This window comes from Oryctolagus cuniculus, chromosome 4 (genome assembly GCF_051225735.1).
Source record: "Oryctolagus cuniculus isolate XC-2025 breed Fujian yellow rabbit chromosome 4, ASM5122573v1, whole genome shotgun sequence".
Classification (NCBI taxonomy): domain Eukaryota; kingdom Metazoa; phylum Chordata; class Mammalia; order Lagomorpha; family Leporidae; genus Oryctolagus; species Oryctolagus cuniculus.
This window is the reverse complement of record NC_142870.1, coordinates 135,540,049-135,553,997: the sequence shown is the minus strand read 5'-3', so window position 1 is coordinate 135,553,997 and position 13,949 is coordinate 135,540,049. Positions and strand designations below refer to the sequence as shown.

General features: G+C 36.0%; 1 protein-coding gene across 2 annotated transcripts in view; it reads right to left on the bottom strand.

Moving 5' to 3' along the window:
• The window catches only part of PLOD2 (procollagen-lysine,2-oxoglutarate 5-dioxygenase 2), a 99,676-nt gene that overhangs the window by 12,188 nt on the left and 73,539 nt on the right, over positions 1-13,949 (bottom strand). For both annotated transcript variants that reach the window (XM_008266286.5, XM_008266287.5), the window contains exons 8-12: positions 13,068-13,169; positions 9,619-9,744; positions 7,626-7,747; positions 6,057-6,161; positions 1,220-1,345 (exon numbers count right to left, since the gene is read on the bottom strand). In XM_008266286.5, the coding sequence (XP_008264508.1) occupies positions 1,220-1,345; positions 6,057-6,161; positions 7,626-7,747; positions 9,619-9,744; positions 13,068-13,169 (581 nt within the window). The remainder of the gene's footprint in view (positions 1-1,219; positions 1,346-6,056; positions 6,162-7,625; positions 7,748-9,618; positions 9,745-13,067; positions 13,170-13,949) is intronic.

Genomic DNA, 13,949 nt, shown 5'->3' with positions numbered 1-13,949 from the left:
GGGAGGTGCCTTTCTCTGAAGGGAGGAGAGAACCTCCACTTTGACTATGACTGTGTCTAAACAAGATAAGAGTCGGAGAACTCAAGGGGCTTCCATAGCCTTGGAAACTCATAACTGGTGCATAGGGAGATTACTGATGCCATAAACAGGAGTGTCAATTGGTAAAGTCAACAACAGGAGTCACTGTGCACTTACTCCTCATGTGGGATCTCTGTCCTTAACGTGCTGTACACTGAGGCTTAATGCTATAACGAGTACTCAAACAGTATATTTCACTTTGTGTTTCTATGGGGGTGCAAACGACTGAAATCTTTACTTAATGTACACTAAACTGATCTTCTGTAAAAAAAAAAAAAAAAAAAAAAAGAAAGAAAGAAATTATCAATTCCCAACTTGACTCTCACTGGGATTAAACATGACAATAGGTCTGATCTGATTTCATCATCATTTTAAAAAAAAATCATCTATTATTTTTCACTTTATGTTTCTGTGTGGGAGCAAACTGTTGAAATACTTACTTAAGGTATACTAAGCTGATCTTCTGTATATTAAGATAATCGAAAATGAATCTTGATGTGAATGGAAGGGGAGAGGGAGTGGGAAAGGGGAGGGTTGTGGGTGGGAGGGACGGTATGGGGGGGGAAGCCATGGTAACACATGAGTCGTACTTTGGAAATTTATATTCATTAAATAAAAGATAAAAAAAAAAGAAATTGGTGAAGAAACCTATCTTTAAAGCAGATTATTAGCTGGTTCACATAAAAAGCTCACATAACAATGAAGGCTAGAAAGTTTTGGTTATTGGTGCTACTATTGTTTACTTATTTATAAATTTTAAAAGCTTTCAAAACAACCCTTAATCGAGGCTGTTAAATAAATTAGCTGAAATACATGTGCTTTTCAAACTGTTAACTAAAGAACATTACTTTTCTATGAATCATGAGTTGAGTGCCCCAAAGTATACAATTATTATCTCTCAGTATTTCCCACAATGAATCTGTTCCTTTAAAGATTTAGAACTTCAAAAGCATTTTTTTTAGTTTTATACCAGGATTTCAGGAACTCAATTTTGAGACCAATATTTCAGGAATTCAAATATATGTTAAATTTCCATTAAACACAAAAGACCTAAATAGCAACAAAATTGCAAGTATTATTAGTAAGGCTGCATCTTTAGATTATGGTATTTTACATCAAAAAGTTAAATCAAGTAACCTACACTCTTTTCCCCTGCACAATGTCCACATAATCTTCAGATCTAGCATAATAGCCATCAGGACTCAATGCGCCCCAGAAGTTGGACCAGAGCTTTCCATGCCGAGTTACAAGAGGAGCAATGATCTTCCTAAAGAGAGAAAAAATGGTGTAATTACTTATTTTAAAATTAGCAAAGAATCATGTGCTTTGGGTTTAGCATAACAGATAAAATAATAAAGCTCATTTAACATATATGAAGTCAATCCAAAAGAAGAAAAATTTATTTCTAGCATCTTTTCTTAAATGAGCACACACTAATTTTCAATCATTTTCCTAATAAGAGTAACAAAAAGGAAAAAACTATTGAAAATGCTAATAAAATATAAAAATGACTTTTAAAGGCTCCTCGCTTACATCTAAGAGAGTGAAACTGCCTAAATTACTTATTTTTGTGTCAATTCAAGTATTTCAGAAATTATGCTAAGTGAAATCAAATACTTTCATAGTCAATGAGCAGACAGAACAGCCTCTGGTGCGTTAAAGAATCCAATAAATGTTTGCTGAATGGAAACACAATGAATGAAATAGGCTGGGTCTTTGGTAAGTAGGTCAGTTTTCCTAAAATTAATTCAGAAATTATTTTAAAGTATGTTTCCTTTTTTTTCTGTTTTTTTTTTAAACGTTTAAAATGGGTTGTAGTTATAATAATTAAGCCCTAGCAACACTGAACACTTCTGGTTCTTTAAACAAACTAGAAGATAACTGTCTGCTTCGTGGCTTGAATGTCTCCTCTAAAACTCAGGTTGAAATGTAATTGCCATTGTGATGGTACTGACAGGAGGGACGTTTTAAGAGGCAATCACAGGGCTGGCACTGTGGCTTAATGGGTTAAGCTGCCGCCTGCAGTGCTGGCAACCCATATGGGCGCCAGCTCAAGTCCAGGCTGCTCCACTTCCAATCCAATTCTCTGCTATGGCCTAGGAAAATAGTCGAAGATGTCTCAAGTGCTTGGGCCCCTGCAATGATGTGGGAGACCCAGAAGAAGCTCCTGGCTCCTGGCTTTGGATCAGCACAGCTCCCAGCCATTGAGGCCACGTGGGGAGTGAACCAGAGGGTGAAAGACCCCTCTCTTTTCTCTCTCTCTGCCTCTCTGTAACTTTGCCTTTCAAATAAAATAAATAAATCTTTAAAAAAAAAATAAAAAAGAGGAGGGGCCTGTTCTATGGCACAGTGGTGCAGTGGGTTAACACCCTGGCCTGCAGTGCTGGCATCCCCTATGGGCAACAGTTCAAGACCCGGCTGCTCCACTTTCAATCCAGCTCTCTGCTGTGGCCTGGGAAAGCACCTGGAGGACGGCCCAAGCGCTTGGGCTCCTGTACCCGTGTGAGAGACCCGGAAGAAGCTCCTGGTTCCTGGCTTCAGATCGGCGCAGCTCCGGCCGTTGCCTCTCCTCTCTCTGTATAACTCTGACTTTCAAATAAATAAATAAACTTTTAAAAACAATAAAAAAATAAAAAAGAGGCAATCATGCCACAGGAGCAGCATCATACATCGTGAATGGATGAAGGGCTATCTTAAGAACGGGTTAAGACACAGAAAGACGCCCTTCCTCAGATGTAGCCTCTCGATCTTGGACTCCCCAAACTCCAGGACCATAAGCCAAATAAACGTCTATTGATGACAGTTGACACGATGTGCGGTTTTCAGTTATAGCAACAGAAAGCAGATTAAGCCACTGCCTTAGTGTTCGTCTCATTAGGATCAGGAAAACAAGGGCTCCTTTGAGACAACACATGTTACAAATTTAAAACATCCAGATTTCTCTTCAGGGAAATGTAATTTATAATTTCAATATTTTCCAAATGAGATAACAAAATCTGAGGTTCCTGTAGAATTCTAAATCCAGCAGTGCCACCCATTTCCCTACAAAAGTTTCAGCCAATTCCTGCAAGAGGTTATGGATCAAGTAGTCTCAAAAAAAAAAAAAAAACTGTTTCACAATATCTCAGTCTTATGAAGACCAGATGGCTTTTTCTCTTACATACACAAAAGTTAAATAAAACAGATAAATTCACAACATGCAGAACAGTGATTTGGATTCATTTTCCCATCTCTTTTAAAATAAGACATTAACCCAGAAACACAAATTTAGCTTGATTTAGAATGGCTACAATTTTAGAAATAGCTTTAATTAGAATAAACATGTATACATTAATTTAGGAATGTATTAATCAATGTCAATAACATCCAAGATCAAATATTTAATAGAAAAAAATCTAGAAATTTGTAAACTCGGTGCCTCCTTAACAAGTTTGGACCAAGAAAGCTAGAAAATCAAAATCCATCTGATATATGCCTCTATATTTTGAGATTGGAAATGTAAGTCCAACAGGAAGAGAATGAATTGTACAATAATTGAAGGAGTAAAATTTGGAGCAAGGCAGAAATAATAGAGATGGGAAGAGATGTGGGAATAAAAGACATACTGGAAGCCACATGCCCAAGATGCATCTCATTCTCTCTCCGTCTACCCTTCAGTCAAGTCCACTAAATTTCTCATGGAAACAGCATGCGTGGATTTGAGGTAAGAACTCTAAGGTATCACATGAACTAAACCTTTGATAATCATCAGAAATATGTGGAATTAGAGATATCACCTGCATTTTACTCACTCTTCAAAGGGCAAGGGACCAAGAAGACAGCTGAGTTCCTTAAGAAGGAAATTTTATTTTCAGAAGGTTTAAGACATTGAATTAATTTTAAGGAGGGGATATTATTAAACACATAGCATGAATTCATTACATATTTTATAAAGACAAGAATTAATCAATACCTTACCAAAATGTCATAAAATAAAAAATGTTAAATATTAAAAGCAGATGTGCACTTCACATTGGTGCATTTCAAATTAAGAGGAAATCAGCAATGGAAATTCAGGAAACTAATACTGAACTTCACCAGGTTTTAAGAACAACAAATTCTATTCTGTCACCTATCTCCACATCATCCAAACTGATTTTCCTTGCCAAGTCTTATTCATGTGCCTTGGAAAATCACCTGCAATTTACTGTCAACAGAGATAGGTTAAGTATCTGTTGAAAGTTATATAAAGAGGCTAAACTACAGAGTGCTATTGAGAGGTCCAGTATCTTGAAGTAAAAACTGAATTCTCAAATTCAACCATTTCTAGTTATATATCAGGATAACATAATACAGCATGATACATTCCCCATGCATAGTTATTATGAAAAACAGTTCTTTAATACATATAAATATATCTCCAACATAATAAGCACTCATTAAAAGTAGAATATTATGAGTAGTAATAACAGCATTAAGTAGTAGTAGCAATAATATTAACAAATGAAGATTAATATGACTAAGCTGACATATATGCTGTATTTTTTCCACTTCAATTCAGTTAAGCATAAATAGGCCGTGTTCAGTGGTAATTGATTCAATAGTAAATAAAGCTACAAATCTGGCTTTGAATGATTTGTATCTCTAAAATTTCATTCAGATTAGAAAAAGTATAAATCTGTATTCAGGGGGCCGTGCTGTGGCACAGTGAATTACAGCCCTGGCTGGCAGCACCAGCATTCCATATGGGTGCCGGCTTGAGTCCTGGCTGCTCCACTTCCAATGCAACTCCCTGCTAATGTGCCTAAGAAAGCAGTGGAATTATGGTGCAGGTCTTTGGGTCTCTGCACCCACGTGGGAGACCTGGAGGAGGCTCCTGGCTCCAATCTGGCCCAGCCCCGGTCATTTCGGCCACTCAGGGAGCAGACCAGCAGATGAAAAAACTCTAGCTCTACCTCTCTCTGTAGCTCTACCTTTCAAATAAATGAAATAAATCTTTAAAAAAAGTATGCAAGCTTTTTTTTTAGATTTCTAATTTATTATAGAGGCAGATAGACACCTCCCATCCATTGGTTCACTCCCCAAATACCCAGAATGGCCAGTGCCAGAGATAAGAGTCAGAACGCAATTCAGGTCTCAGTGTGCAAGGAACCCAATTACCTGACTCATCAATGCTTCTCCCACGTTTCCATAAGCAGGAAGCTAAAGCTAGGAGCTGGAATTGGGAACCAAACTCAGGGAACTACAATGTGATTCACTGGCATCTTAACATCTAGGCTAAACACCTGCCCCCGCAATAAAATTTTAAATTACAAAGGTTGGGAAATTCTACTTTTAAAATAAAACAAGAGAGGGGCCGGCGCTGTGGTGTACTGGGCTAAGCCTCTGTCTGTGACGCCAGCATACCATGAGTGCCAGTTCTAGACTCAGCTACACCTCTTCCTATCCAGCTCTCTGCTATGGCTTGAGAAAGCACTAGAAGATAGCCCAAATGCTTGGACCCCTGCATCCGCATGGGAGACCTGGAAGAAGCTCCTGACTCCTAGCTTTGGAACGGCCCAGCTCCAGTGGTTGCGACCATCTGAGGAGTGAACCAGTGGATGAAAGAACTCTCTCATTCTATCTCTCTCTCTCTAACTTTACCTCTCAAATAAATTTTTAAAAAATTCTTCAGAAAACATCAACAGAGAATAAAACAACTCTAAATTTTACTAGTATCAGATATATCATAATCTCATCTAGCTTTAAATAGAAAAATTTGCCAAGAATAATTGGCAAACATTATATTTATAATTATAGCTAACATTATATACATTACAAAGTTCAAGCTCTCCTAAGGTTGTTTTCTTCATGACACACTGAAAGTAATTAATTAGAATTGAAAGTTACAGAAAATAATACAAGTTTCCTCAGTTTACTAAACACAGATAACAGTGTATGCATGAAGATGTGTAACATTATGATCATTTTAAAAATAAGTTGATACTGAATCATAGTACCTGTTTTGTTCAATCAATATTTTTAAAGTCCTTGGGTTTGTCAAAACAACATCTGCATCCAAACTAAAGTAATAATCACATTTTTCATCCTGGCGACAAAAATCCCTGACATCAAAAAAGAAAATGAAATAAGAATTAGATAAATCAATTATCCACTGGTGGGAAAATGTTAACACAAAGCTTACAAGTAAAATAAGACTTCTCCAACACACTTTCAAATCAAACCAGTAAAACAATATCCTTTTGAATATAAGTTTCAAATGGTTAACTTATCAACACAGGTATTCAGTTAGATCTACACACAATTTTAGGCTAGGCAAAATGTATTTTTAATCCACTAAATATTTTAAGGCATAAAACATCTAGTCAGAATGGAAATTTGCGTAAAAAAACCTTTTTAACTCATATACACAATACAAATCTTAAACCTCCAACAAGCCAGTTTTAAGTGAATCTTGGAGATCTAAGTGCATGACTCTTTAGATATTTCTAAACCACATTTTCCTGGAGTTCTTTCTAAGATATTTACTCCCCTGCCTTCTTATCAGGAGGCTATGGTAGTGTCTGCAGTGTTATCAGCAGAATCCCCAGGAATGCCCCACTCCTGACCCTATGATGTCATGTGAAAGCTTCCACCCACTAGGCCCTCTGCATCTGGGGCTCGCCTCCGTCCAAGTTCCGAGCTCTGCTCCCTAATTCTCCCAGTTACCACTTTCTGTTCTTGTCACCATGGATCTACACACTACAGTTTTCTACGCTCCAGCCAAATGACACCAGATAGGGAAACTTGCCACACTTGTGCAACAAAAATTCAGAGAAAATAAGTTCTGAATATGGACTGAGGGAGTCTCCACTGAATACATTATGAAAACATTAGCACTAACATCTGTTTGGCTTCGCAGGGCCTCTTTTCCTGCTTTCTCTCATGCCAGGAAGAAATCATCACCCTGAGGCATGAGAGCCGGTGGACCACAGAATTTCTCCTGATGATAAGGCACCATGTCTTCACCATCATGCCAGCGTGTCTTAACACCCTACCCGGCACTTTCAATTATCAATGACTGAGTGAGGGATTGTTCTTAATTATGACCACAATTTTCTCAGTAGTCTGTATGAAGTATTGAAAAGGGCTAAAATATCTCTTCTGGGGGTTGCAGCATTAGCGAGATGAGTAGACAAGTGGAAAGTAGGAATACATTTTTCTCCCCACAGACAGTTTGTTTGGCCATGCACAAACCTCAACAGGAAACCAAAATAAAAGTCAGTGATAAAAGGCAGTGATTCTCTTCATTTTCCATTTTTTTTTTTGAGGTGAAGTTCCATTCATTGCTTATTTTAAAATAGTTACTCCTAGCTATTAAAACAATGCTTAGCTATTAAAACAAGGCCTTTTACAAGTAAATGCATACACACAGAGACATAGTCCAAGAGTAGACACACACACACACACACACACACACACAAATAGCTGAAACACCCAAGGTTAGCATACAAATTTTCAGACAAAATGTCTTTTCTTAAAGTCCTTTAGTAGAATAATTTAATTAATTCGAATCTATTAAAACATACATTCCCATGTTTCTGGCTTTGGCTTGACTTAGATTTTCTTCGGGTCCTACTATTTTTATAGTACTGATTTCATGTTTAGCTTTATCAAAAAATACCTTGAGGTCCTTTTCATGGTAAACTTCCTGTAAAATATTTAAAAATCAGAAATTAGAGAAAATAAGACAAGAAGATGAAGGAAGTGCTTTCTACTCAAAGTTCTGAATCCCACAATTCACATATTTATTCAATAATGGATAAAATAAGAACCATCTTAAACATGTGACTTAAAATGCAAACATATTATGAAAAGATAAAATACTTCAAAATTATTTAAACATCTACCTCTAGACAAGGTTTTGCATAAATATTTACATTTTTACAGATCCTTCCAGAAATATGTAATCTAGCTATTATAATAAGATATTTCTAACATACAGGAAAAAAATGTAGCCCCTGAGAACTTAAGACGTGTGTTATAAAATATCCAGAAAAATGTCTACTAAACCATATATATGTTTGTGTGCATTATAAATAAGCAATTTTATAACAAAATGTGAACAATATTCTTTGAAATGAAAAGAAAAATAATGTTCACATATAAAATTTTGTTCTTAGAAAAAGAGAATTTTATTTTATTGAAACAAACTTAATGATAAAATCATCAACATGAACACTGTCAATTTAGCTAGATTCAACTTTGCTAAAATTCAGATAAGATCATTGCCATCTCTGGAGCACTGGGGAGCACTGCATGTATCCAACTTCAATGCCTGTCCTGAAAAGCTAATGCTTACCACAGCTTGTTAAAATCACTTATCACATAAACACTATGCAGAGTTGATATTAAACGCAAGATAAAAACTACTATCAAGGAGCTTGAGGCCCTATGAAAGCAGGGAAAACATAAAAACACAATACATAAAAATTAAAAATATTCACAGGTGCATATATTACAACACATTTTACAAACCAAATATTCAATGTTTCACTCTTTTTTTTTTTTTTTTTTTTTTGACAGGCAGAGTTAGACGGTGAGAGAGACAGAGAGAAAGGTCTTCCTTCCGTTGTTTCAACCCCAAAATGGCTGCTACAGCCAGTGCACTGTGCCAATCCAAAGCCAAGAGCCAGGTGCTTCCTCCTGGTCTCCCATAGGGTGCAGGGCCCAAGCACTTGGGCCATCCTCCACTGACTTCCCGGGCCACAGCAGAGAGCTGGACTAGGAAGAGGAGCAACCGGGATATAACTGGTGCCCCAAGAGGGACTAGAACCCTGGGGTGCCAGCGCCACAGGCGGAGGATTAGCCTAGTGAGCCGCAGCGCCAGCCAATGTTTCACTCTTAAAATTAAGTTGTTCTGCCAATTAGAAATATTACCTGGAAAAAGTGAACTATTAGCTGAAATGTACGTGAGGACAAAGTGTTAGGATTGAAGAGAAAAAATGGAATACTTCACAACTATTGAATTCTAAATCACATCAAATACCAATACAATGATGAAAAAACGACTTTAACTTAGATTGTATGTAGGAGGTGTTTTGGACACTCCAAGTATTTCTCAAGGATATGAAAGTATCAACATCCTTTGGGAAAGAGCATATCGTAAGTGATTAATCACAATACCATATCTGGAAGCTGTTCAACTTTTGAGCTTATCGCATTATCCCAAGTCGCGAACAATTTACTGGACAGTTAGTTCCATGAAAGAAGGTCCCAGACTAACACAAAGGCAGGAATGTAAGACCGTCTGATATGAAGTTGAGCCACATGAAAATGGCTGCTTACTCAACCATTTTTTATTTACAAAATTTGGCAGTTTTATGTGATTTATCCACATATTATGATGCTACACTCCAGAATCTAAAATCATTAGGTCCTAAAAAGGCAGTGCAGTGGTTACTACAAAAACCATCTACTGAATTTAGCTCAATGAATTTTTTAGTCAGAAATAACAAACAGTCCCCATCACCACCAATAAAAAAAGTTTCCACATAAAATATTCATTTCTCAAATACTTACTTTGTTATGAATAAAGAGTTTAAGTGCTTCTTTAGGGTAATCCAGTGTCAACAGTATGTCCAGAAATCGAGGTAGGAAAGGTGTGGGTTGCTCAATGAAAACACCTATTGTTACATTTGGATGGACCTTTGTATTATATGAGACATAAAAACAAATTATGCTTAATATCACCTTTATTTTCAATTTTATTCAAATATTAACCAGTATAAAATTTAAAAAAAAAAAAATCTCAACTCAATACCATTTGCTAGGTTTGAACTGCCCTATGGAAGTTCTCTAGCACTTGAAGTAAGTTTCAGTTGACATCAAAGGCTTTTACTAAATCACATCTTGACATTATAACTTACAGAGGAAATTCACTATCACATCAAATTATAAGGATGCAATTAAGAATTTTGCCACCTCTGCAGTGAAATATTTCCTTTGCAATAGCCCTTAAAAAAATTTCAGATCTGAATGCTATTTTGAAAGCATCATCCAAGAAACCAGAATGGTAATTGTATTTCCTTCTTTATTTTTAATGGCTTGACACTCAGCATTTACTATGTAGCCCAGTTAAAGCAAGCATGATGGCTTTGTCTTTATACTTGAATAATCCCTTTAATTTCATTTTACTGCTAGCATTTATTTTCACTCATATATGTTATTTTCTTTCACTAACATTCTTTCCTTAATATATTGCTCCTATTTTTAAGTATTTTCCTTAACTCTCTTTGGGTATGTTTTAGTACATAGTTTTGCATTAAAAGCATGAAAACGCCTGAAATAGTCATTATACATGCCAGTCCTTTTGATGAGCAACATTTAGGAAAGGGAATGAAAGTTCCTGGTTTGAAAAACTTTCAATTGGATGAGATAGAAACATTAAGTAAACTCCTTGTAAAAAAAAAAAAAAAAAGTAATTACCAGAAATAGATGGAAGACTTCTTTAGAATGTCCTGAATTTACGGGCTACAGATTTTTTTAGACGCTAATGTTTTAAAATATGTTAAATGCAGAATCAGATACCTCTTCCCATCATTTCACACATGGTACTTCACACATTCCTTCACTGTATATATTATAACAATGTTTTTGCTTTGATGCAACCTTGTACACTGTGGTACTATATTAGTCTATTAATTCATTCATCTGAATATTTATTCATGTATTAAAGATTTATGAATTTAAAAGGCAGAATGATAGAAAGAGGACAGACCGAGAGAAAAGTCTTCCATATATTGATTCACTTCCCAAATGCCCATAATTTCTGGGGCTGGGCAGGCTGAAGCCAGAAACTCTATTTGGGTTTCCTACATGGGTGGCAGGGACTCAAGTACTTTAGCTATCATCTGCTGCCTGCAAGGTGCATTAGCAGGAAGCTGATGGGAAGCAAAGTAGCTGGGACTGGAGCCAGGCACTCAGATATGAGATATAGGCTTCTCCACCTAAAGCTTAACTCACAGGGCCAAAATGACAACCTCCGCCCACAAACATTTATCATTAAAGGAATAAACAAATGCAAAGAACTAAAATACCTGCTGTTTAGGAGTTCTAAATTTAATAAAAGAAGTAAGAAAAAAGTAGATTACAATTCTCCCTTATCAAACGTGAGGATGTATTTCATTTAAATTTCATAATTGCCTTTGAATTTACTTATAACCTCAAATTTACACATGAGGAAAATGGAGCTGGAGAAGCTAAGTGACTCAGAATCTAAACTAGTAGGTAAAAAGCTATGCTTCAACTTGCAACATCTCCATGTGTAATCCAACTTTATAATAACAGATAAAAATAAACAGTTGACATACATTAAAGGTTGAACACTTCATAAATGTGTAAATATAAAATTTAGAAATATGACATCATTTTATATGTTCCTCATATTTATTCCTCATACACATGTGTGTGAAATATTGCATTTAAAAAAACCCTCTAAATGGTCGTTATTGCTTTTACATACAAAGAAACTGCTAAGGTCCACATCTAAAAATATGGTAGAGCTGGTATCTCAATTACCTACAGAATTTTAATTTTCATATCTCTATTGCATAATCCCTACAAATAGAAGGTAGATTTTATTTTACATGTAGGGATGAATAATTTTCTCTTCTAGCACATTTTAATAGGCTGTAAGACAAAACAGCTTAAGAGCTAAGTGATTTACATGCAAAAAATTAATGTAAATATTTTTCTATCCTTGCACCAGAAAGTTTATAAAAAAGGAAACAAAGAAGATAAAATAATTAACTCTCCCTCCAGGATACAACACTACTCTCTCTATGCAAAAAAGATCCTGATGAATTTTTAAAGATCTTCATGATGCTGCTTCACTCAGAAATATTCTGGCATTCTTTCCAGATAAGAAACATTGTTTGTTATTTGAGAGACTGGCCAAAAAGTATCACTTTCAAGTAAAAAAGGGCTCTATTCAGAAGTTCTTAAATGTATACAAGTTCCTCTTTATTCTCCTCTTACACAGTGATAAGAAGAGAAACTATTTAATTCAGAAGCTTGGGTGTACAACACTGAAAGTATTTTCCATTTGCATGAGTCCAGAAGTTACCCAAACTATCTTCCTGGGAGTTTTATTTCTGCCTATGTGCTTCTACTTCTCTGGTGTGCTACAGGTACTTAATAATCCCAGAACCCAACTGTTCATGCACATAATATTCTTCCCAGTTACTAGATTAGTTTTGTGGAAGAATAATGTTACCACAGGATGTCCTAATCTGCTCTTACTGGTGACAGAAGACAGAGCCATAAATATGTTATGTGGATAAATAATAAGTATTTCCAACTGCTTGCTCACTCTCAAAGTATCAATGATAAAATATAGCCACAACTCTCTATGAAACAGAGATAACTGGCATTTATCAAAGAATAAACACGATATTCAGGTAAAATTAATAGTAGTTAAGAACACATGACCTGAATTGAAATCTCCGACACTTAGAAACTGTACATCTTTAAGGAAGTTACTAGCCCTTATATAGCTCTGTTTGTTTTCTCATCTGTAAAACTGAGCCAATAGTGCCACTAACTTTAGGGACTGTCATGCTTAAATGAGTTACTGTGCTTGCAGAAAATGAAACAATTCTTACTTATATAATCATACATTATTATTTTTAATCACTAAATAAAACACAGACAAAATTGGTCAATAAAATGTTGAAGCACTGTATTGCATTTTTTTTCTCAATGGTTTGGCCAGGTCAACAGACAGCAAGCTATTAAATACTAATAACCAAGTCTCTTTCATTGGGCTCAATTATTAGTTAGTTTTGCATTCAAAAACAGTTCAGAAATAGACAAATCTAACAATTTTCTGAGTCATCATGTTTTAACACTGTAAATTCATTATTTGCAATCAAAGCTATAAAATAATCTGACATGTTGTTCACTATAAATCACTGCATTTCATGACGATGGACTTTTTATCACCCCATTTCACAGTCAATTCTACTTACATCTACTGCAGACAAGTCAATTGTATCAAATTCACACAGCAAGCAGCCATTATTCTGTGTCCACAAATTAGGTACGTAGTTTCCAAAATAATTCAGGACAATCTAGTAAAGGAGAAAACAGTATGAACAAAAAGACACCTCTTCCACTAGTGTGCTTTTACTCTAAGATCATCCAACTTTAAAGCGAGTTTTCTGTGTTAGACGCATTCCTTTAGTAATTCTAATATTTTCACATAGAGATATACACAGAAAAAAAGTTTTCTCCAGACTTTATATCAAAGAGCTGGGTAAATTATGTCTAGAAATGCCAAAACAGGTCTTACAAATCATAAAGGTCACATTTCATTTTCTCTCGTAAGAAATGATACTGGAAAAGACAGCAAGAAATATGTCAATGAAACACAATTTTAAATGAACAAATGAAATTTATTAACAAAAACGGAAGATTCGCATTAATGTCAGGTGAATAGTAATGGGGCAATAAGTACGTTTAAAGGCCTAGCACAAACACCAACAGAAATGGGACAGTGACAATGTAACCTCTTAGAATCTCATCACCACACCAAGTGCTGAGTAAAGTTTATCATCAAAAGGCACTACGTTCTCCCAGACAACTATGCTACTATAAACAAGACTTCTGGGCAGCGATTCAGGGGCACTGAATCAAGATGTTCTGCAGCTCCTAATTACAGTCACCCCACAAACCCTACCAACACTAATCTGGGGCAAGCATTTGGCACAGTAGTTAAGACCCTGCCTGGAAAAGCCACACCCCTCGGAGCGTCTGGCTTGAGTTCCACCTCCCCTTTCCACACAGCCTCCTGAAAGTGCACTATGACTGGCAGCAATGATGGCTCAAGTACTTGGTTCCCTGCCACACAC